The sequence below is a fragment of the Ochotona curzoniae genome, unplaced genomic scaffold (assembly GCF_017591425.1).
Source record: "Ochotona curzoniae isolate NIBS_2020 unplaced genomic scaffold, NIBS_Ocur_1.0 contig_2210, whole genome shotgun sequence".
Lineage (NCBI taxonomy): Eukaryota > Metazoa > Chordata > Mammalia > Lagomorpha > Ochotonidae > Ochotona > Ochotona curzoniae.
Window position 1 is genome coordinate 3296954 of NW_024465369.1, and position 25536 is coordinate 3322489.

A 25536-nucleotide genomic window follows, 5' to 3' on the forward strand; every position below is an offset into this window, starting at 1 on the left:
GGAACAGGTACATCCTGGGACACAGGGTGTTTTGACAGGTAAAGCGATAGCATTAAATTTGGGGGCTTGCAGGGACTTCCAACTCACTCAGAACTAAACTGGCTGCCAAGTACCACCACGTCAAGTAGAATGAACATGAAGTGTGGCAAGCCGCTGAAACTTGAGAATTGCTTTCACATGTAACTTACCACCTGCCCTAGACATTTATTCCTCCCACCTCTAATGCTTCACTTCTTGGTTAATTTTGTACTCATTCTTTGGCTCTCAGATCAATTATTAATTCCCTCAGGTAGGGTGCTTTACCTCCACGGATTCCTATTTCAGACCTCCAGAGGAGATAATTTCTTCCAGTAATAAACTCTAATAACCTGCATTTGGACTTCAAAGTATTAATCACAATGATAATTAAAGTAGTAATTGGCTAATTAGGTTGCTTCATGTTTCTTTATCCATCAGGCTCAGGACCAAGAAATCATCTATGGCACTTCTCTAATACATGCACCCCTCCTGCACCCCCCGTGCTTTTCTCATCCATATCTGTTCAGGGATTCAGTGACAAAATGACTTGGCCCAGACCAGTCAAATGCTTTGAATCTCGAAAGGTGCTTAGATATCCTTACTTGGCATGATTTTGGCCCTCAGCGTTATCTTCAGGGAAGGAACACAGTGCTTTCTCACAAATGCCTACCAAGTTCTCTAAAATTGAATGTCACCAATGTATCTTGGGTCAAGAATCTTCATGGACCCCAGCAGTGGTCAGAAAAAATAGGTTGGCCAATTTGGATCAAATGGTTCCCTCTGGGGAGGATAGTATTTTTTTATTATTATTAATTGCATTGCATTATGTGACACAGTGTTATGGGCACTGGGATTCCCCCCAACCCTCCTCGAACCCTCTCCCTATGGTGGATTTCTCCACCTTGCTGCATTACCATAGTTCAAATTCAGTTAAGGTTCTTTCATTGGAAGTATTTATCAAGCGTAAGGTCCAGCATCATCTTATCCTGGTGGGTTCAACGATTTCTTGGTGAGACCATCTCTGGTCTGAAAGTAAAGCCGGCAAAGTATCATCCCAATCAATTAAAAGCCCCGACATAACATCAACAACCATTTACAACCTTATGGCATTAATTGACATGGTATTGATTAACAATAGGTTAATAGGAAAATGTGGGTCCTTAACTATATCCTGTGACTTCTTCATAGACATTTCAATTTTGGTTTATATTCAACTGGATTCCATACACCTCAAAATGGCTATAGATTACTATTCAGCTGTCTTGTCTGTTTTTATTTTAGTATTTAGTTGTTTATAGTGTTGAAACATGATTTTGCTGAACTTAATTGTTTTTCAGATGGTCTGAATTGGCTTATAACTATAGCAAGATATGTGTCATCATGTTTAGGTAAAAAGCATTTTTTTTTGGAGGGGTGTGCGGAGAAATCCCCAATACTCCAGTGAGGCGTAACTAATCTTTGTGTCCCACCTAGTGAGGTATAAGTGAATCCATGCTGACCCTTTCATGTCTGATTCTAAGCTTTCCTTGGTGTTGTCTGTCCATTCTAGGTTTTTTTGGTTGTTTGTATGTTTGTTCGTTTGTTTTGAGGGGTTTCTGGAGTGATCCTAATGATGATCGCAAGAGAGGGTGGGGACCCAGAGCCAGAGCTAGGTGAGGACCAGAGAAAGCTCCCCTCCCTAGTCCCGAAGAAAGTTTATTATTCTTCTGTTTCTGCAGACTGCTTAGGGTCCCTGGTTGTCGTTCCGATGACGCTGGTTTCTACACGGCAGAGTTTGGACTTCTTCCATCCCCTGTGGAGGCTCTAGATGGGGATGAGTGACCTCAGAGTTCTCGGCCTCCGAAGGCACTCCTATTCCCCATGGTCTCCTTGGCAGTTGGGATGTAGTCCTTGGTGTCTGTACTGATAGTCCTTGGTGAGCATCTGGGAGTCTTCAGGGTTGGGATACGAGCCTCCTCCTGTCCACCCGCTCCACTCTGGGGTCCCACCCCTGCTCCATACGCACGACCTCCTGTTAAGAGGCTGTCAGGATCGCTCCCGATTCCCCCCTTATGCCTGTGTAGCTTTACTATTGTCTAGTGCCGACTCGAGTCTGTTGTCTATGAGTTATCAGGTTTGATTCTGATAGCCTATATTTCACGTCTTCCTCTCACTTTTTAGGGAGATGGAAGATTTTTCTGCATTCCCTCCCCATTACAGAATAACATAAGGTGTTAAGAGTGTTTTAGGTTTTACAGTTCTTTGATGTAGATCATAAGCAGTCTTACTCACATTAATTGTTGTTTTATAGATTACAATGCATTATCTTATTGCATTGGCTACAGGCTGTCAGAGATTGCAATAATATTACAATATACAGGTATTATTTTCCAGATTAACAACTTTTCATCTCAGATGAAGGCAAACGTGGTATTTAAGCTTTTAGTACTCCACAGACCACAGCTACTGAGAGTGACGACTTGGAGGAGGACGGCAGTGCTGTGATCATAAAGTGAAGGACCCCACACCAGACAGCAGAAACACTACATGTCCATAATTCACACCTGAGCGCATCACGTGTTTAAAATCTTGCATTGGTATCAGTAGCACTAGCTGCATTATAGCGATGCTTGGAGAAATTAAACAACCAGCATCAGGTTTCGATCTGCAGAAACTGCTCTAAACTTAGTACCCCTTTCATAATTGCATGTAACACAGTTTACAATGCACTATGTGCCTAAAAAGGTCTGCTATTCTTTCATGCAGGCATTTTATTAGAATTCCTGAAGCTATCCAAATGGTAGCCATTAGCTATGTGCAACTAAATTAACTAAAACTGAGTAAAACAGAAATTTGGTTTCTCTGTTACACTAGCCATGTTTCAAGGACTTAATAACCACAAGTGGCTTTGCTGAGAATTCTATCAGCACTTTCCTAGAAAACTAGGATTAGATTGTGTATGTTTGCTGTCCAATAGAATCTTATTGCAGTAGACACTACTGAATACGTGCCAGCATTGAGTTCAGTTCAGGACCTGGCTTTTCAACTAGGAATTTAACCCTGTCCTAATGCCCTGTGCTCCCTGACCTTCCAGGGTCATAATGTCCTTCTACACCTGGTCTCTTCATATCCATCCAGTTTGCCACCAGCCAACCCATGTGTGATGCTGTCATGGAGAAACATGTTTTAGATGCCACTCTTCTGTTTACAATTCTTTGGGGACTATACACTATCTTGACAAATATCTGTAATCCTGAACATGACTTCCCAAGCCCTGGATTATTTGATGCTTTCCTATCTTTGTGGCCTCATTTGCACCACACTCTTTCTTGTCACCTGAGCATTTGTTTCAAGTTCAAGTGCCCAGTGTGTGCTTGCTTTGGAGCCTCCACAGTACTGCTGCTTCTGTCTGGAATGGCCTTCCACCTGGTTAGATTTCCCCTCATGTCATTTCCTCCTGAAGGCCTTTTGTGACCTGGCTGCTCCACGTTTGAATTCATGATCACACGCTTCTACAACACTGATCCCATGACCACATGCCTATGCTTTCCTTCCTGTGGCGTTCATGGTCACTCACAATCACTGCTTCAATGTTTACTTTCAACTGTGTAGTCACAAAGGTGGGGAGGACCCCATATGCCTCACCACAGCACTGCCAGGCACAGTGCCTAGTGCCTAGGGGCAACATTTGATGAGTGAAGGGTTACAAATGATTCTTTCAACACTTCATTGTTCTCCCTTCTCAAAAAAAACTCTTAGATTTGATATAGTTTTTAGATACAATTGTAAGAATTTAATTCCTTCCTTTTTCTCTCTTTGTCTGCAACCCCTTCCTCCCCAGTTTTAGTTTTTGAGATAACAACCTTTAATTTTACAATATAAAGTGCTTCAATCAATAAGAAATTCAACTAAAGGGCCCAGCGCTGTAGTGTAACAGTTAAAGTCCTCGCCTTGAATATGCGAGGATCCCATATGGGCGCCGGTTCTAATCCTGACAGCCCTGCTTTCCATTGAGCTCCCTGCCTGTGGCCTGGGAAAGCAGTCGAGGATGGCCCAAAGTTTTGTGACCCTACACCCATGTGGGAGACCCAGAAGAGCTGCTGGCTCCTGGCTTCGGATGGGCTCAACTCCAGCCATTGGGGCCACTTGGGGAGTGAATCATCGGACGAAAGATCTTCCTCTCTGTCTCTCCTCTCCTCTTTGTATATCTGCTTTTCCAATAAAAATAAAGAAATCTAAAAAATTCAACTAAAAACAAAAGGACCCTAGTTTAGTGGAAATATAGACAACACCTGTGAACAACTGATTCACAAAATGAGCATTTCACCCACTTATATTCTTTTTATTTTTTTTAAATGATCTTATTTTATTTTTATTGGAAAGTCCGATATTAAGAGAAGAGGAGAGACAAAGAGGAAAATCTTCCTTCTACTGCTTCACTCCCCAAATGGCTACAATGACTGGAGCTGAGTCAATCCGAAGCCAGGAGCCAGGAGGAGCCTCTTCCAGGTGTCCCTCGTGGGTGCAGGGTCCCACGGCTTTGGGCCATCCTCAGCTGCTTTCCCAGGCCACAGGCAGGGAGCTGGATGGGAAGTGGGGCTGCCAGGATTAGAACCGGTGCCCATATGGGATTGTGAAGCAAGGCAAGGACTTCCAAGGCAAGGACTTCAGCTACTAGGCTGCTATTGCACCGGGCTAATTGGAAAGTTATATATACAGAGAGGAGAGCAGAGAGGAAGATCTTCCATCTGATGATTCACTCCCCAAGCAGCCACAATGGCCAGAGCTGGGCTGATTGGAAGCTGGAAACCAAGGAGCCTCTTCTGGGTCTCCCATGCAGTATAGGATCCCCAGGCCTGGGACCATCCTCTACCACTTTCCCAGGCCACAAGCAGGGAGCTGGATGGGAAGTGCAGCAGCTGAGATAGGAACCTGTGTCCACATGGGATCTCAGCACACACAAAGTGGGGATTTAGTCACTGAGCCATTGTGCCAGGCCCTACTTTGCTTTTACATTAACATGAAAAATGGCTGGAAATGGAATCATGATTTTTTTGCCTTGTTTTTACTTTAGAAAACACCTGTAAAATTCATTCGGGAATGATCTATACTCAGTGTCTAGGAAACTGAAAGCCTGCATTTTACCAGCATCTGCCATCAATGCACGTGGTCTGTAGGGTAATCCAGAAAGGAACTGTGGCTGGTTTTATTCTGTCTTTTCTACAGGATTGGGCTCAGTTCAATAAAAACCAAAGCCTGTAAATAAATTCCTAAAATGCCCATTTAGTTTCAAGTGGGGACGAAATCCTCCCCTTTCTAGGACTCCAGTGAGGCCAAGAACACAGATGGCGTTTCCCTTCCTCCAGCCCTTCTTCATGGATCGCCATCGTGACTGTCCGTAATGCCCTGCTTTCCACAATACGAAGCCAAACAAGCCTGAGAAGACTACAATATCCATCATGCCTCTTGCCAGCAGCACCAAGCGTGCCGAGGCGGTTACTCATCCTTCCACTTCCCGGTAGGCGGGGCTTCCGGTCGGGAGCGCGCACGCACCGACTTGCCGACGAGACAAGGGGCTGGGTCCCCGAGCGGCCTGGACGCGTTGGCGTCACGTCGCTCGGCGCGGCCCTCACGCGCTTGCGCACGTCTCAGCGAGCGGCTGGCGGGCGGCGCGCCGCTGCGGAGCCGGAGCCGGAGCCGGAGCCGGATCCCGAGGCGCGGGCCGGTCCAGCCGGGCTTGGCGGTGTCGACGGGGCCTCAGGGCCCGGCGAAGAGGGAGCGCGGGGCCAGCTCCCGGACCGCGACGGCTGACTGTGACCGAGCGTCCGGGGTCCAACCGAAGCGATGTTGTGGTTCCAGGGCGCCATTCCGGCCGCCATCGCGTCGGCAAAGAGGAGCGGCGCGGTGTTCGTGGTGTTCGTGGCAGGTGAAGGCGGCGGGAGTCCGGGGTGCGGCTGGCTGGGACGACGGCCTCTCGGAACTGCCTCGCCCCGTGTTTACCTCAGCCCCGCGGTCGGCCGGCTCCGCGTCCCCGGGCGCGGACGGCCGCCGCTTCCCCGTAGCCGGACGGGCGGACGCCCCGACGACCGGCCCCTCCAGGCCTCGGGCGGCCGCGGCCTTGGCTTCTCGGCGCCGGCCGGGCCTGCAGCGGCCCGCCGGGCTCGGTCCCCGGCACGCCGTGGCCTGCCTCCCTCCCCACCCCCACCCGAGGACCGACCTAACGCCCGTGGATTCCTCCCGGGTGGGTGCGGGGTGGGAACGGGCCCTCGGCCTAGCGGTTGGACTTCGTGATTAGTCAGGAAGAAAGCTGTGTCATCGGGGAACCACAAAGAGAAACCACCTGATGGTTGCGGTGGCAGCTGTTAGAGCGTTTGTAAACTTCAGGATGGGGTGGGGAGGTTAGGGAGTGTGAGTGTGTGAGTGTGCAGGAATTACTTTGTTCCAAGTAGGTTTGTCTCCTTCATCGGTCTAAAAGTAGTAGACTTTCAGCTGAAGTCCATGTAGTTTCGAGAACGCGTGCCAACTCATTTGCCCCTGTGTTGCTCCGTGTTTTAACTGGCCTTAAGAAAAACTTTCCGTCTCTGCTGCGGCTGTGGTTGCTGTTAATGGGAGGTGTGCGTCTTCAGCTGTTTGTGTTTAATCTCGGCTTAGTTAGAACGCGTTTCACGAGGTGAAAATGGCTCTCTTAATTTTATACGATGGCAGTGGAATACAAGTTGCTGAGATGTTTAACATTGAACTTGAAATTTACAGTTAAGCTGACTTTTTGGCTAAGTGCTGTGTAATCGCACGGTTTGAGTAGCTTCATGTTCTGAGGTGCTGTTTTGGTGCTGTAGTCTCCTTAAAGAAAAAAATCCCTGCTGCCGTGTAAGAGGAAATGAATTGGTTAAAAGTGAAGGCTAAATGATGTTATGCGGTTAAAATTTGCAGTAATGGGTTGATAATATTTAAATGACATTGCTCACATATAATCTGAATTGATCCTGCTGTATTTCTTAAGGGATAGCGAAACAGTCTCCTTACATAGTCATTTAAGTTGGTGAAGAAATCAGAAAATCTAAGATTGTGGTAGTTTTTTGGTTTTTGATGTTAATATTTGATGGTGCCCAGACATGATTAAAACGTATTTTGGGGCTAATCATTTGGAAAGAAGAAATGCCAGATTTAATTATCAAATATTTGGAAAGCAGCAGGATGAGTTTATTAAAATAATTAAAACTTAGAGGTCTTACACCTTGTATTTTGGACTTTTTGTGTGTGAGTTCTTAAGTTGACTTTTTATTGGTGGGCATGTGTTACTTGTATTTAGAATTAATTAATAAATGACAGTTAAATGTTTACAGGAGACTGTTAGCCATAGAACAAAGGAGTCTGTCCCGGAACTTGTTCCTGAAAACAGCTTTTCTAGAGTTGTAGCTAGTTAATCTCCCAAGACCAGGTAGGGTTAATGCCACTGTAGGAATCTACATTATACTCCTAAAACTGTAATACAGACCATTTAGAGCTTTATGATTTTCTTCCTACCTTTTTTTGTTGCTTTCTTGAAAGAGAGGCACACAGAGACCGGCAGTCTGCTGGTTTACTCCCCACAGGGCTGCAGCAACTGGGCGGGCGGTGCAAAGCCAAGGGCTCCTTCCAGGGCTCAGTACATGGGTGTAGGACTCAAGCACATGGGCTGTCAATATTTGCCTTGCTCATAACTTTGAAGCATATAAGAGAACATAGTTGCATGTGGTTTTTATTTTTATGTGTTTATGTTCTTAAAGATTTAGTTATTTAAAGGCATTAAAAAGAGGGAGGAAGGGAGGGAAGGAGATAGCTCATATGCTGGTTCACTCCTCAAATGTCTAATGGCCAGGTGGAACCCAGTAGCCTGAAACTCCATCCAGTCTGCCATGTGGGTGGCAGGGGACCAAGTGCTTGGGGACCTGATTGTGTAAACCAGAAGTCTGGAGTCCTCTTGGTCTCTTTACTCTTTAGTCTTGTCTTGGCTCCCGTAGATCACACAGATCCTTCCCTCACACAGATTCCTTCTGCTTGGTGATGTCCTCTGGTTGCTGTATGTATGCATTAGCTTTTTCATCCTTCATGACTTGCTTTCAGTGTCATTTCAGAGAGGACTTCCCTGATCGTTGTAAAGATACCCCGTCATTATTTTTCATGTTTCCCACCAGAACCGTTTTTGTGTCATTGGATTTTAAGCGACATTGAAAGTAGACAGTGTCTCATTTATTCGGTATTTAGTATCTAGCCCAGTCCTAGAAAATGAGTGTGAAATAGAGACTATATGAAAGGATGAATAAAAAGGGTTTTCATTCTTCACAGCTATGATTGTAGTAATGTTGTTCCTGTGTGGAATGATAGCTGGCTCATTTACTTGGAATTTTATATCTGTCCCTACTGTATGGGCTCTGAAGAAACATTTAGAATGATCTCATTGCAAGTGACAGTTTTCCCTCACTTTGTATTTCTCAGTATTATTTTTTTTAATGATCACTGAATTATTTAAGATTTGATTTATTATTTATTAGAAAGTCAGATATACAGAGAGGAAGGTCTCTTGTCTGCTGATTCCTTCCCCAAGTGGCCATAATGGCAGGAGCTAAACCAATCCAGAGCCAGGAGCCTCTTCTGAGTTGTGCATGTGGGTGCAGGGTCCCTAGGTTTTGGGCCATCCTCAGCTGCTTTCCCAGGCCACAGGCAGGGTGCTGGATGGGAAGTGAAGTGCTGGGATTAGGACTGGCATCCATATGGGATCCTGGCTCGTGCAAGGCAAGGACTTTAGCCTCTAGGCCAGCCTGCTGGGCACTGTGTTTGTCAATATGTGGGCATCTGTTAATGGGGAACCCTTTTGATTTTCGTCTGTGGATGCACTGTAGTTCTGTTTTCCTGTGACCAAATTTATAAAACTCGTATTCATGAGTCTCGTCTCATGAAAAGTATATATATTCAGCATTACAGTCAAGTATTGTCAGAAAATTATATGAGACATTTAGCTTTTCTTTCCACAAAGTAAGAAGTGCCTACTATATGCAGAGAGCTATTGTGGAAATTTCAGTCTTAGTAGTAGATAAAATGACACAGTCCTTGCATTGTGAGAGCTTCGTTGACGTTGATGGAGACAGAGTGAACACAGTTAAAAACCATAGTAGAATAAAAGATACAAGTAGTACAGGAAAAAAAAAAGGGAGGTGGGAGATAGGGGGGTATCTACAGGATATCAGTATACAGTAGGTGGTTAGGGAAAACTTCCTGAGAAGATGTTTTCTGAGCAAAGAGTTAAGGGAATTTAAACTAAGCCATATTGATAACTGTGGAAGGACATTCCAGACAGAGCAAACAATTATTTTTTAAAAAAGATTTATTTATTTTATTGAAAAGGCAGATATACAGAGATGAGGAGAGATAGGAAGACCTTCCTTCCAATGATTCACACTCCAAATGACCACAGTGGCCGGTGCTGTGCCAATCCAAAGCCAGGAGCCAGGAACTTCTTTCCAGGTCTCCCACGCAGGTACAGGGTCTCAAGGTGTTGGGGGGCCATCCTCAACTGCTTTCCCAGGCCACAAACAGGGAGCTGGATGGGAAGTGGAGCTGCCGGAATTAGAACCGGCGCCCATATAGGATCCCGGGGCATTCAAGGTGAGGACCTTAACCATTGTGCTGTCATGCCAGGCCCCGAGGGAACAATTATTACAGAGACCTTACAGGTGGATTGTGTTTAGTAGTGTAGGAATAAAAACGAACAGTGGAAAAATTCAAAATAGGTGATAAACTGCCTATAGCCATGTAAATTTTGCTCTTAAAGATTTATTTTATTGGAAAGTTAGATATACATAGAGGAGGAGAGATGGAGAGGAAAATCTTTTGCTTGCTGATTCACGCCAAGGTGGCTGCAGTTGCTGGCATTCAGCTGATCCGAAGCCAGGAGCTTCTTTCAGGTCTCCCACGTGGGTACAGGGTCCCAAGGCTTTGGGCAGTCCTTGACTGCTTTCCTAGGCCGCAAACAGGAAGCTAGATGGGAAACCTGGCAGCTGGCACACAAACTGGTGCCCAAATCAAATCCCAGCATGTGCAAGGCGAGGACTTTAGCCGTTAGGCTGTATTGTGCTGGCCGACAATGTAGATTCTTTTTTTTTTTTTTAATCTTTACATAATTGATTAGGGCACATAGGGTCAAGGGCTACAGGCAAGTGGGTAAGACCATTGTTTCCACATTATTATTTTTTTTTTTCTAGACCTGGGGTAATAGAATAAAAGGAGGAGCCCCACCCAGCCTCCCAGCCATCCCATGTGTAGATTCTTACAAGTGACTTGTTTTGAGGAATCAGGGAGAACAGGGTTTTTAAGGGTGCTGCTATGTTAAGAAAATATTCAGCAGCAACACCATTTAGGAAATATTTGAATCATCTTGGTGAGATATGGTAGTTTGGATCGGGTTGGTAACGTTGGAAATACAGTAAATAGTTATATTTTTAATGCATTATGGAGATAAGCCAACTGAGAACAAGAATAACAGGTTTTTGGTCTGAAAATAGAAAGAATGATATACAGTAAGCAGATATCCGGGGTAGGAAAGTAAAGCCTGTATTGAACTGAGGGAAACAAGGTGCCTGCTGGTACCTGTTATGGCTTTTTTGCTTCTGATCCACCCGCCTGCCAACACCACAGAAAAAGCTGCAACAGAAAAGGCCTGTTTGAGCGCTTGCCACCAACATTGAGGCCAAATGAAGTTCTTGGTTTGGCTTGGCCCAGCACTGCCTGGTATCACTATTTGGGGAATGAATTTATGGAAGTTAGATCTCTTACTGTTTTCTTTAAGAATTATTTATTTTTATTTGAAAGGTAGATTTCACAGAGATAATACAAGACGAAGAAAATCCTCTATCCAATGGTTCATTTCCTAAATGGCTGCAATGGTCAAAGCTGAGCTGATCTGAAGCTGGGAGCCAGGAACCTCCTCTAGGTCCTCCATGTGGGTGCAGGATCCCAAGGCCCCGGGCTATCCTCTGCTGCTTTCCTAGGCATTAAGCAGAAACCTGGATAGGAAGTGGTACAGTCAGGCACAAACCTGCACCCATCTGGGATGCCAGCACCACAGTGTAGAAGATTAGCTTGTTGTAACGCTGTATTGCCCCCGTTTTTATAAATGTATGTTGCTTGAAAGTCAGATCTTCCATCCACTGGTTTACTTCCTAAATATTCACAGCAGCCACAGCTGGGCTAGTCTAAAGCTGGGAGTTAGGAGCTTCTTCTAGATCTTCCACGTGGGAGACCTGGAAGATGCTTCTGGCTTTAGCTTGACCAGCCCCATCTGTTGCAGTCATTCGGACAGTTAACCAGTGAATAGAAGACACCTCTCTGTCTCCCTCTCTCTGTCACTAGATTTATTTGAAAGGTAGAGTAATAGAGAGGGACTGACATATCTTCCATCTACTGTTTCACTGCCTATGTACCTGCAAAAGCCAGGGCTGGCCCTCGTTGAAGCCAGAAGCCAGGAACTTCAGTTGGCTCTCATAAATGGGTGGCAGTTGTGTTAACAGAATGCTGAATTGGAAGTATGGAGTAGCCAGGACTTGAAATGGCACTCTGATTGAAGATGTGGGCATTCCAGTTGGTGGATTAGCCTGCTGTTCTACAGTGCCTGCCTCTGATTTCATAAAACAAAAAAATGTGTCCTGAAACCATCTTTGAAAATTTGTAAACTAGCTTGGGTTGTTCATTTCTGAGAGAACATGTGTCTCTGCTAACCTCAGAAATACTTCTCAGTGACTTAGTCACATTTCCTTTTGCCTACCAGTAAGTGCTTATGCAAAGTCGCATGGCTCTAAATTTGAAGCAGTGCCTTCATAGAATTTTTTCAACATTTTTGTTTGTTGTGGAATAATGTACAGTGTATGAAATGACCGCATGTGAAATGACAACTTGATGACTTTTTACATATGGAAATTACTGTATATCTGCAATCTAGATCACCGTACAGGACATTTTAGCACTGTAGAAAATATTCCCTTTCCCAGTCAGTAACATTGTTCTCCTTCAGCAAGTTAGCCACTAAGCTAAATTCTTTCACCACAACTTTTAAAATTAGCACTCTACAGTAAAGATGAGGCCAAAACTAAAGTCAGGGTTATACCTGCCTTATTCTACCCCGGAGAAATTTTGGAAAATGAATTACATTGTGGAGACATTGAATTTAAAACCAAGATGGCACATTAAGGAAGAGTATACTACTTTATTTCCTAAACTTATGTGTGCAAAAGCCAAAATAGATGCTACGCATTCCTTCCCATCATTTCTTATTTTAACATTTTTGTACCATAATTTAAAAATCATCTTTCAGAAAATATGTGCTATCATCTAACTAGTACTTTTTTTTACTTCTATTATGTGAAAAGTGTATGCGGTTATATTTCATTTTGTGCAAAATTTAGTTTTAAAAATTGATAGAAAATAGTGTTTGTGGGATTGAGCCTTACTGGAAGTTTCAGCTTTTAGGGAAGAGAATCAACAGTCTTTGAAATATTTTACAGGTGATGATGAGCAGTCTACACAGATGGCTGAAAGTTGGGAAGATGAGAAAGTGACAGAAGCATCTTCAAACCGTTTTGTTGCTATTAAAATTGATACCAAAAGGTTTGCTTATGTTTTAACACTCATTGCTTTGTATTTCTGTAATCATGATCTTTGTCTGTAGAATTACTCAATTTTTATTAGTAGGCATTTTGAATTCTTTTATAAAAGTATATTACATTATTGCAGGCATAGGAAGTTGCAGTCATTGTATGTTATTAGGGGATAAGATTATATTCAGGCATATTTAATGTTCTGTTGAGAAAGCAACGTGACAGATTTTTAACTCCTTTTAAAGGTCCTAAATGCAGACACCAAAGGCTGTGGGTTGTGATTGCAAAAGGTTCTTTTAGATACAAATTGTTATAAAACAGTGAAAAAGAAAATTCTTTTTTCTTCTCCCAGTTGATTGCTGCATATGAACTGGGAATTTCAGAATAATATTTCTTTATTAGTAAATTTTTTACTCATTTGTTTAAAAGGCAGAGGAAGAAAGAGGGAAAGAGAGATCTTCCATCTGCTGGTTCACTCCCCAGATGGCCACAATGGCTAGGGCTGGGCCAGACTGAAGCCACGAGCCTCATCAGGTTCTCATGTGGGTAGGGGCCCCATGCACTTGGCCCAGCCTCTGTTGCTTTCCTGGGTTCATTAGCAGGGAGCTAAATCAGAAGTGGAGCAACCTGGGGTTAAACTGGTATCCCTATATGATGCTGATGCTATAGACTGAGACTTCACCCACTGTGCCAAGCCCCCAGTACAGAAAATTGTATACATTTAGCTTAGTATGTGGGAAGCAGTTGGATTCACCTAATAATTCTGTTTAATTTTGTTTTACAGTGAAGCCTGCCTGCAGTTCTCACAAATCTGTATCCTTTCAATGAAGAACTGGCTGTTTATGTGAGAGAGTGTGTGTGTGTGTGTGTTTACTGCTTATTTCCCTTCTGGTTAACTCATGAAGTTTAGATGTGTATTCATTTTTCTTTAGGAAGTCATGTTTTCTTGCTAATGGATACTTGATACTGCTGTTGGTTTTTGAGTTGATGTTTTGTAAATCATGAGGGGATAAGGAAATGTATCTAATGAGCAATATGTTGGAACAGTTTGGTTAGAATGTTAGAAAGTAGATGCCAGGGCCCTGCGCTGTGGCCTAGTGACTAAAGTCCACACTTTGAACCCATATGGGCACTGGTTCTAATCCTGGCAGCCCTGCTTCCCATCCACCTCCCTGCTTGTGGCCTGAGAAAGCAGTCAAGGATGGCCCAAAGCTTGGGACCATGCACCCATGTGGGAGACCTGGAGGAGGTTCCTGGCTCCTGGCTTCAGATCAGTGTAGCACCAGCCGTTGCAATCATTTGGAGTGAATCATCGGACAGAAGATCTTCCTCTCTGTCTCTCCCTGTCTCTGTATATCTGACTTTCCAATAAAATAAATAAATCTTTTAAAAAGGAAAAAAAAAGTAGTAGATGCCAAGTGGCAGCTTGTAGCAAGATGGATATTAAAGAAAGTTATGATCAGAATGTGTTCTTTACTCAAGGGTGGTATGCAATAGGATTATTTTACATAGACTACAGCCATGTTAGGGTAGTATGAATTATTTTATAAACATTAACAGATTACATTATGAAAGGGATAATTTTTAAAATTTTCCTTCTGCTTTGCATGGATTGTTAACCTTAATTAAACTGTGCAGATCCAGTGGTCTGTGTTCCATCCAGTTTTTTTATTGGAGACAGTGGGATTCCCTTGGAAGTAATTGCAGGAAGCATTTCTGCAGACGAGCTTGTTACAAGAATTCACAAAGTCCTACAGGTGAGAAGGAACAGAACTGCTCTTTGCATAATTAAGGAAATATGGGATGTCAAGAATTTAATGGTAGAGTGTTTTTAGAGAATTTCTATAGTGTTATGCTGTTATAGTAAATACCATCTTCCTGAACTAAAAAATTGCATTATGAAGTTGCACAGATGCCTATACCTAATAGGAGATACTTGAAGATGTTTATGAAGAGTAAAATTAAAGACAAGTTTATTTTGCTGCAAACACCTCTGACATTTTTAATTTTCTACAAACTTTTAGAAGCATCTCATACCTGAGTGATCCACAGCTCTTACCTCTTGCCTTACTCTATTAATACACTTCACCATTGCTCTGTTGTAGGAGTGTAACTGTCATATCAAGTCCCTAACTTTAAATGCTTTAAAATCTTTACACAATAATTTCTTATTTCTATCCATTTTTAGCAGATGGCTGTTATATAGCCTTTTAACTTTTTCTTTATATTCTGATTTGAAGAGAAATCAGTACTGTGCGTAAACTTTTTATTGCACTTGTTAGCTTTAGTTGAATGCTACAATACAGTTCTGATATTTATTGCATTTCTTAGATTCCTGTACTTGTGACAGTTTAATACTTTTCTTACAGCTTATAAAATGGGCTTAACTCTTTATTTTGATCTTATATGCCATGATAGATTTAGATTCCTGTCTTTTCGTGAAGCTCTGGTTTGTTTCCTTCCTAGATGCACTCACTGAAAGGTGAAGCATCGATGGCTAACAGCAGCCAGTCAGAAGGCTCAGTCTCTGCTCCGTCTGCCTCGTGTGAACCTGGTAACACTTTGGATAACTCTCAGTCCAGAAATGCGGAGCATTGTGAAACATCATCCAGTTCTAATACAAACTCAGATACGGCAGCAGGTACTGTAAAATACGGCTTTTTGGCTGCAAGAGAAATATTCCCAGGGTGGGAGTTTGGCACAGTCGTTAGGATGCTGTTGGGAATGCTTGCATCTTGTTTCGGAGACACTGAATTTGGTATCCCAGCACTGCTTCTTACATAGCTTCTTACTAGTGAGCAGAGTGACAGGAGGCAGGTGATAGCTTAAAAACTTGGGTCCCTGCAGTCCGTATGGCAGCTGCTCTGAGCTCTGCTCTGCTGACTTTTGCCATATCCACTTCAGCCACTGTGGAATTTGAAGCTGTGCATTAATGATCACTGTCACTCTTCGCATGATTTTCACTTAAAATTGGATAATTTTTTAAATGAAAAAGGCCTTTCTTCTTTTCACTGTAAACGTTTTCTATCAGTATTTTTCTAGGATAAATATTTTGTGGTTCTTTTCTCATTTAACTTATTATTTAGATTTTTTAAAAATGCATTTATTTTTATTGGAAAGTCAGATATACAGAGAGGAGGAGAGACAGGAAGATCTTCCATCTGATAGTTCACACACAAATGGCTGCAACGGCTGGAGCTGAGCAAATCCAGAGCCAGAAGCCAGGTGCCTCCTCCAGTTCTCCTATGCCGGTACAGGGTCTCAAAGCTTTGGGCCGTCCTCGACTGCTTTTCCAGGCCACAAGCAGGAAGCTGGATGGAAGTAGTGCAGCTGGGACACAAACTGGTACCCAGATGGGATCCTGGTGTGTCCGTGGTGATGACTTTACCCACTATGCTACTGCACTGGGCCCAATTTAATGTGAATTTTAAAGGTTATCTCCAAAGTGTTAGTGGCAAAGAGGATAAAGTGACTGTACCCTTCATTACCAAGTAATCAAAACCACAAGAGTTGATTTATAATTTCTGCTAATGTACTGTTTTTCAAATATCAAGACAGTGATTTTGTAAGTCTCTCCAAGTTTAGAGTTGTGAACAATTTTTCTTTCAAAAATTTGTGTATTCAAGACACTGGGCCCAGCGCGGTAGCCTAGCAGCTAAAGTCCTCTCCTTGCATGCACCAGGATCCCATATGTGCACCAGTTCTAATCCTGGCAGCCCCACTTCCCTCTGGCTGGTACAGTAGCAGAGGACATCCCACAGCCTTGACCCTGCACCCACATGGGAGACCCGGAAGAAACTCCCAGTTCTTGGCTTTGGATGGCTGAGCTCGGGGCCACTTGGGGACTGAATCAGCAGATGGAAGATTCTTACCTCTGTGTCCTTTCCTTCTGTATATCTGACTTTCAAATAAAAATAAATTAAAAAGAGAGTGATGGAGAGGGAGGGAGGGAGATCACCTGCTGCCTCTTGGGGTGTACATCTGTACAAAGTTGGAATCCAGACAGAGGTAGAACTTAAGCGCATGCGCTCTGATTGGGATGTGGGTGTTGCAAAAGGGGTCACAACACCTGAGCCACATACTCAAGATAAGTAAAAAAAGGCAAAACCCCCACAAATCCGTAGTCCCTTATCAAAGCTAGACAGTTTTACTGTATCTGTTATTCTGTTTGAATTATGGCTTTATGTATTGCTATTGGTTGATAAAGGACTGTTAGGAGTAGGTTTTTGTTTTTTAAAATAATTTTATCTGGTAATCTTTAAATAGTTTTTTAGGGCACAAGGGTCGAGGGCTACAGGCAAGTGGGTAAGACCATTGTTTCCACATTATTTTTTTTCCTGTATCTGGGGTAAGGGAGGAGATAAAGGCAAAAGTTCCACCCAGCCTTTCACCCATCCCGGGGTCCCCAGTGTGGGCATGCTCTGAGGTCAGGAGTAGGCTTTTTTTGTGTTGTGTGTGATTTCCAATAGTATGAAGGTTTCACATCCTCATAGTATTATGTAAATATTCCTCTCTTCCTTTTATTTTCATTAAATATTTTAGCAAGAATTCCTTTAAAAATGCGTACGTCATGATGCATATTTCCGTTAGGAGACGCATTCTACCTAATAATCCAGCTGACTCTTTAAACCTAGAGACAGAATTTTCCCTGATTTTCATTATGTTTGGATTTTATATTATTAAGTTTTCTGGAAGGCAAAGTTACAGAGAGATCGGGAAAGACACATTTTTCTGCTAGTCTGCTCCCCACATGACCGAAGCGGCCAGGGCTGGGCCAGCCCATAGCTAAGAGACAGAAGCCTCTCCTTTCTTCTCGTATTGTTGCAGGGGTCCGAACGCTTAGAGGCACAAGCAGGGAGCTGGATCAATAGTGGTGCCTCTGGGCCTCAAATCTGTATCCGTATGGAATGCAGGCAGCACTGGTGCAAGTTTTGCCAGCCAGCCATGCTAAAAAGCTAGTCCCTGGTTAAGATTTTATCAATTGTTTGGGGTTTATTGAGATTTTTTTTCTTACTCTAGAACTTCCCATTTGGTAATTATCAATTAAATATGACTACAATAAGCTGTTTCACTCAGTTGTGGGTTACCCATAAAGTTAGGAATGTATAGTGTATACTTTTGAGTCATTTATAAAGTACCAGAGAGACAAATCTGTTATAGAAATAGAAAGCTTCCTTTTTGACGTATGTTAATTTGTTTTTATCACTCAGTGATCCACTTCATTCTGCTATCCATATTTTGTTCCCTTGTAGATATCTGCAGAAGTTTTATTTATACCAGGTGGTTGATTTCCTCCCTAATGCACAGTGGCTGCCAGAGGCTATCAGTTGTTATCCAAGAGTTGTAATCAGTGCTGTGCTGGTAAATGTTTTAACAGAAAGTTCTGTGGAAGCTAAAAGCCTTTATATGTAGTATTTGCTGATTTCTATTGTGGCTGTTTTCAAGCTAAGTAAGTGATACACTGGATGCAGACATAGGAATAGATGTGCACCTTTGACTAGAATTATTTCTGCTGCTGGGATAACTAAAGCACTTACTATGTGCTGGTCTGTTGTTGTTTTAAGATTTATTTTTATTGGAAAGGTGGATATACAGAGAGGAAGAACTTAAATCTGATGGTTCACTCCCCAAGTGAGCACAACGCCTGGAGCTCAGCCAATCTAAAGCTAGGAACTGGAGCCTCTTCCCAGATTACAAGCAGGGAGCTGGATGGGAAACAGGGCTGCTGGGATTAGAACTGCTGCCCATATGGGATGCTGGCACGTTCAAAGCAAGGACTTTAACCACTACGCTATCACGCCATGCCCGATATGTGCTGGTCTTACTAGTGTTCTAAATATTTTAATTTTATTAATTGTTTTCCTCATAACAACCAGATGAGGTTTAATTATCCCCATTTTGAAGATGAGGCACAGAGAGATTAAAGAATTTACTGAAGTGGCCAAGCAAATCTTGGACCCAGGCATTGTGGCTCCAAAGTCCTTATTCTTCGATACATGTTAATTTTTGTTTTATTTTTATTGGAAAGGCAGATTTACAGAAAGAAGGGGTGACAGAAAGATCTTCTATCCACTGGTTCACTCCCCAAATGGCTGCAATGTCCAGACTGATCCAAAACCAGGAGCAGGTGCTTCTTCTGGGTGACCTAATGGGTGCAGGGTCTTAAGGTGGTGGTACGTTTTCCACTCCTTTCCCAAGCCATAAGCAGGGAGCTGGAAGGGAAGTGGAACAGCCGGGAGGTGAACTGGTACCCATATGGGATGCTGGTGCTGGAGTTAGAGGATTAGCCAATTGAACCCGTGCTCTGGGCTCCATGCATGTTACTTATAAAGAACAGGTGTCCAAAGTATGTAACAAAGTTTTGAATGAAAATTACCAGGTCTCTTCTATCCTCTTCTATTCTCTTCAGGAATCCTTATTACTGTACAGCTAAAGAAAATATTTTCTCTGAAGAATTACTCTGAGTAGCAGCAATAGATCCCTTCATAGTCCAAGATGATTCTAGAAGCATACCTACATCAGATTTGGCTCTAAGATACAGTAGGCATGGCAACATGTGTTTGTTTCAGTTAGGAGTGAGTACAAGTAGAAATTTAGACCTTTACCCACTGCAGCTTCCTTATAGATGCTCACTAGCTACGTGTAGCTGGTGACTAATATTTTGGACAGTATAGGTAAAGGGCAGTGCTACTCTAGAGGGAAGCTTAGTATTGGCCAAATGTTTTGCCACATAGCTATTTCTGCTTGTTGCGCCATTGACTTTGGGTGGCTGGGGTAACTGCCTTTTTTTCATTCATACACCATTTTGTCTAGATCCTAACTTCAGAAAGCTTAATAATAGCTCATTTCTTATCTGCTGCTCTGTGCTGGGGTAAGCATGTAATATTCAAGAAATAGGATTATTAATAGATGTCATAACCCAGAAGATTTCTATCTTAAAAATTACATTAAATGCAGTATTCTTATTTCTTTTTACTTATTAATTAAGGAGGAGAAAGTTCAGGCCATGCTGCTGCCTCTCGGGAGCCTACTGTATGTTCAAGTCAGAGACCTGCAGAGGATCTCACCGTGAGAGTTGAAAGGTTTGCTCTTACCTTTGCACTTATTTTGTTAAAAAAGTGGTTTTCAGTTTATTTATTTACGTATCAGAATTAAAAAGGGAGAGACAGATCTTCCATTTTTCTGGTTCACTCCCCAGATGGGCACAGTGGCAAAGGATGGGTCAGGCTGAGGCCAGGAACTTCACCAGGTCTCATCTGTGGGGTGGCAGGACCCCAAGTATTTGGGCTGTCTGCCACTGCTTTTTTAGACCATTAATAGGGACTTGGAGCAGAAATGGAGCAGCCAGAATTCGAACTGGCACCCATCTGGGATGCCAGCTTTGCAGGTAATAACTTTACCTGCTACACTGAAGTGCTTATTTTATTAATTAGAATAAAAGCAAGAATAACACAAATGGAGTTTCAGAATTCTGTGTTTTTGATAATTTGACCAAGTTGTTTATATCTATAAAAGTTACTTCTAACAGCAGAGCTTCTCTGTTCGTGTGAAGTGGTCAGTCAGCTTTAAGTCTGATGTAGTTTGGTCTATGTGTTTTTCCGTCTGTTCCTTGTTTTATGTCTCTATGCAGTAAGGATGATACGCTCCAAAAGGCAAGAACTTCAGTTCATTTTATGAATCTTTACTGAGCTTAGGTTTTACTGCATAAATGGGCATCTATTGAGCGTTACTTTTATTTAGTTGAAGTGTCATATACATAGTTTTAATTCTTGGCAGTCTCTAGTTTTTTTTTATAGAGCAGTAATTAATCAGAGAGGTTTGTCGTATGATTATTTTTCCTATTCTCTTTGTTTTTATATACATTTGGAATAAAAGTTTCTCCCTTGATACAAATGCTGACAATCCTGAAACAGCTTGCCACTTCCTTAAGGATAAGGTTCAAATTCCTTTTATCAAAGTTTGTTTAAAAATAAGCTTTTCACTTTCTGGCCCCTGTTCAGTTCTCCAATTCACCTTTCAGTATCATCTCTTTCACAGTCTGAGTTCCAGGACTGACAAGCTTTTTGTTCCTATTTCTGTGTGGGAGGAAGGCAGACCTGTGCTGTACAGCACAAAACAACAGCCTACTGGCTTTTTAACACATTAATCCATTTGCTCAATGGCCTTTCCACCATGAATGCCATCTTGAAACTATGCTGGGATTATTTTTTTTTAATATATTTATATTATATTTTTAATTTGTTTGCTCTCTGTCCTGGGCTCTAAAATAAAAACATACAAAAATGGCAGCAGCATCCACTTGCAGGGCTGCAATCCCATATGGGTGCTGCCTTGGGTTTGGCTGTTCCACTTACAATCCAGCTCCCTGCTAATGGCTAGGAAGGCAGCAAAGGATGGTCTAAGTCCTTGGCCACTGTTCTCTCGTAGGAGGGCTAGAAGTTCCAAGCTCCTAACCAGGAGCAGCCTACCTTCAGTTAATGAAGACATTTAGGGAGTGAACCACCTGATAGAGGACCCCTCTCTGTTTCTGCTTCTTTTTTTTTTCTTTTTACGTTTTATTGTTATTGCTATCATTTTATGATACAGTTCCATATTTCCTTATCCCCTCCCCAATTCCCTCCCCCACCCCCCAGTTCCTTCGTATCATTACTAACATACAGTTCTTCATACTCAGTCATATGTCATGTCCATGCGGGCATGGACAATGGCAGAGAGTCCAGAATCCTATTGTCAAAATATAGTAAACAGTTTCAATGTAAGTCCATCTTTTTCTGGAAACAGAAATGCATACTACATTGTGTCCTCACATCTGGATATGATAGTCTCCATTACACAACTACTGTACATTCCCTTGAATGAAAAGTCATGGTACAACCTCAACAATAGAAAGAAAAATAGAAATTTACAATGCCATGAAGTTAAATGGCATGTTACTAGATATGACAGTCACCATTACACAGCTACTATACATTCCCTTAAATGAAGAGCCACAAAACAAAATCAGCATTGGGGAGAAAAAAGAAATTAACACCGCCAAGAAGTTAAACAACATGCCATTAAATGACTAACGTGTAGCTGAAGAAATGAAAATCAAGAACCTTCTTGAAGAAAATGATGACACTGCATGATCTACAAGTCATTGAATGTTTTAGTCAGAAGAAAGTGTTTTGAAGAGATGAAACCAACAGAAAACAACAAAACCCATGTGATGTAGTTTCTGCTGATCTTTGTTGAAGTGTGTCTCCTCCACACAACAAACAGATGGGTTTTATTTTTTAATCCAGTCTACTAATCTGTGATATATGTTTGAGCTCAAGCCATTTACAGAGTTAAATATACATGGGTGGTACTTCGGTCCTATCATTTTAGGAATGGGTTGCTCATTGGTTTAGTCTTCTGTTGTCATTTTACTGGGATGTTCTTCCCGTCTGCCTTTGGTTTTGGTAGGTGCTATTCCTCTTCTCTGTCAAGAGAACATCTTGAAGTATCGTTTGTAGGACAGGTTTGAAAGAGGCCCCCATGTGGGATCCCGGTGCGTGCAAAGTGAGGACTTTAGCCGCTGGGCTACCATGCCAGGCCCTGTAAACTTTTTGAGACTCTTTAGATGAATGGATTTAGAACTATTGTATGCCAAAATAATTTTTATTTAATCACATTTTCTATAAACTTTTCAAAGTATGTTCATATGTAGTAGTATCAGCTTCCATTTATTTGAAATGTTTCCAACACCTTCCTTTTTTTTCTAATTTGTTTTAAAATTACATTTTATTTCATCCCTAACTAGCTAAGCATGTATCTGCTAAGTGGCTGAAGCTCTGTTCTGAGCAAGAGATCTACCCTGCGCTGTGCTAGTGCCTAGGAAGGTAAAATGACCATTAAGAAATAAATGTCAGATGCCGGAGTGATGAAACAATTAGATGCAATGTAGATTTTCAACTATATTATAATAAAATTACTTGTGGTTTCCTCACAATTCTAGCACTGATATATAATTTTAAAAATAGAGGTAGTCGTGAGTCCAGCGTGATTGTGTAACGGCTAAAGTCCTCGCCTTACACGCGCCACGATCCCATATGGTCACCAGTTCTAATCCTGACAGCCCTGCTTCCCATCCAGCTCCCTGCCTGTGGCCTGGGAAAGCAGTCAGGGACGGCCCAAGCTTTTGGGACTCTGCACCCACGTGGGAGACTTGGAAGAGCTCCTGGTTCTTTGTGTCAGTTTGGTTCAGCTCCAGCTATTGCAGCTGCTTAGGGAGTTAATAATCAGATAGAAGATTTCCCTCTCTGAATATATGCCATTCCAATCAAAATAAATTCATATCTTAAAAAAAATAGGTTGTTTTAGATATTAGCATAGGACTATTATAACAGTAAAAAAAATATGCATTTATGCAGTGAGATTGTGGTCCATATTCAGATTTCCCCAATTGACTCAATAATGTTCTTTATGACATTTCCCCCCTGATTCAAGATCCAGCCAAGGAACAAGCTCCCCATTTTTGTTTGTACTTTTAAATGAGACATTTTGAAACAAACTAGTTTCTAGAATGTTGATTGTCCAGTACTTGTCCCATTATTCAACTTAACTTTTGAAATATCTATGTAATATTTAATATTTTGTCCTTATCCTTACCAACCTTAGGAGATAGCTAGTGTCATATTTATGCATTATTGATGATGTTAATCATTTGATTTGTGTGATTTATAGTGAATATCTTCATTATAAATGTATCTCTTTACTGATTAGTAAGTAAATCTTTGAAATAGCAAATTGGTTTTTTTTTTTGAAGATTTATTTATTTTTATTGGAAAGGCAGATATACAGAGAGGAGGAGAGACAGAGAGGAAGATCTTCCATCTGATGGTTCACTCCTCAAGTGACTGCAATGGCTGGAGCTGAGCCAGTCCGAAGCCAGGAGCTCTCCCAGGTTCTCCCACATGGGTGCAGGATCCCAATTCTCTGGGCTGTCCTCCAATGCTTTCCCAGGCTACAGGCAGGGAGCTGGATAGGAAGCAGGGCTGTCAGGATTAGAACCGGCGACCATATGGGATCCCAGGCATTGAAGGCGAATACCTTCACCACTATGCTATTGCACCAGGCCTTGAAATAGTAAATTTTTTATCACAACTTGTTCCTAGTGTCTTTGGCATCCATTGATTTTTTTTTTTTTTTGGATGAATTATTTCGTTGAGAGATAAAAATGGTTGTGAAAAAATATTTACTTATTTCGAAAGAGAGAGAGGGAGAGAGGGAGGGACAAAGATATTTCATCTCCTGGTTTATTTTTGAGGTGGCTGCAATGGCCAGGGCGAAGCCAGGAGCTTCTCTGAGTCTCCCATGTGGGTGGCACAGGTCCCAAAATTTGTGTCCTCTTCCATAACTTTCCCAAGGCTGTTAGCAGGGAGCTGAGTCACAAGTGGAGCAGGTAGAACATGGCATTGCAAGTGGAAGATTTATCCATTATGGGACAGCCCCTTTCTGGTAATTTTCTAGATTTTAACATTTCAATTACAATTTGAGGTGTAATTCATATACCATGAAAATTGATGTTTCTATTCAGTGACTTTTAGTACATTATCAAAATTCTATGGCTTATGATTGTGTTACTTTAGAATTATTAGCTTCTTTTTCTAGATTCATTTTTATTTATTTGTTTTTTATTTTTTAAAGATTTATTTTTATTATTTTTTTATTGGAAAGGCAGATATACAGAGAGGAGAGAGAGAGGAAGATCTTCCATCCAATGATTCACTCCCCAAGTGAGCACAACGGCCGGTGCTATGCCGATCCGAAGCCAGGAGCCTCTTCCGGGTCTCCCACACGGGTGCAGGGTCCCAAAGCTTTGGGCCATCCTCGACTGTCTTCCCAGGCCACAGGCAGGGAGCTGGAAGGGAAGCAGGGCTGCCGGGATAGAACCGGCGCCCATATGAGATCCCGGGCGTGCAAAGCGAGGACCTTAACCACTTGCGCCACCGCGCCGGGCCCAAGATTAATTTTTATTATATTTTTATTGGAAAGGCGGATATACAGAGAGGAGAGACAGAGAGGAAGAGCTTCTATCTGATGATTCACTCCCCAAGTGAGCGCAACGGCAGGTGCTGTGCCGACCCAAAGCCAGGAGACTCTTCCAGGTCTCCCACGCGGGTGCAGGGTCCCAAAGCTTTGGGCCGTCCTCGACTGCTTTTCCGGGCCACAGGCAGGGAGCCGGAAGGGAAGCACGGCTGCCGGGATTAGAACCAGCGCCTATATGGGATCCTGGGCGTGCAAGGCGAGGACCTTAACCACTGCACCACCGCGCTGGGCCCTAGAATTATTAGCTTTTATTTTTTTCAAAGCCAACAGAAATTTATTTTGTAGTTAGTTTCTGAGATCTGAGTTGGAGTTCCCTTTTTTTCCCCCTCACCAAGAGCTTTAACAGTCCAAAGGAAAAAGACCCTAAATTACCTAACTTAGTGTGAATACAGTGGCTATAAACAGTAGTTGAATGTTGAATGGAAAAAATGACCACTTGATTCATATACAGTAAATTTAAAAGCAATCACAGATCATTAAAACTGTAGAATAACATTCTTAATCATTGGTTTGACAAAGGTAAATAACAGTTTTGTGAAACTTTGCAGCAATAGTGATATAAACAGGCATTTTCCTTTTTTTATTATTTTAGCTTCCACATATAAGGAAGAACATTTAGTATTTGTATTTGAATCTGATTTATTTCATTCAATATGATTTCCTCCAGTTGAGCCCGTTTTGTTGCAGGTGGTAGTTTTTTTTTTTACTTAGTAGTATTCCATTGTATGTGTGTATAGAAACATCTGCCACATTTTTCATCCATCTAATGATTAACACAATACCACTAGTGATGAACTTGTTAAAAGTCAGCTTAATATTAGTACTATAAATGCTAGTCTTA

The 25536-nt window shown here is 42.2% G+C and overlaps 1 protein-coding gene across 2 annotated transcripts in view; it reads left to right on the plus strand.

The window, feature by feature from the left end:
- Nucleotides 1–5666: 5666 nt before the first annotated feature.
- Nucleotides 5667–25536, plus strand: part of UBXN4 (UBX domain protein 4) — a 36121-nt gene continuing 16251 nt past the window's right edge. The window contains exons 1-7 of one of the 2 annotated variants that reach the window (XM_040971507.1): nucleotides 5667–5923; nucleotides 12531–12633; nucleotides 13408–13436; nucleotides 14262–14380; nucleotides 15090–15264; nucleotides 19612–19705; nucleotides 24046–24048. In XM_040971507.1, coding sequence (XP_040827441.1) covers nucleotides 5842–5923; nucleotides 12531–12633; nucleotides 13408–13436; nucleotides 14262–14380; nucleotides 15090–15264; nucleotides 19612–19705; nucleotides 24046–24048 — 605 coding nt within the window. In that variant the 5' untranslated portion in view covers nucleotides 5667–5841. The remainder of the gene's footprint in view (nucleotides 5924–12530; nucleotides 12634–13407; nucleotides 13437–14261; nucleotides 14381–15089; nucleotides 15265–19611; nucleotides 19706–24045; nucleotides 24049–25536) is intronic. The other variant, XM_040971506.1, reaches the window with a different exon arrangement.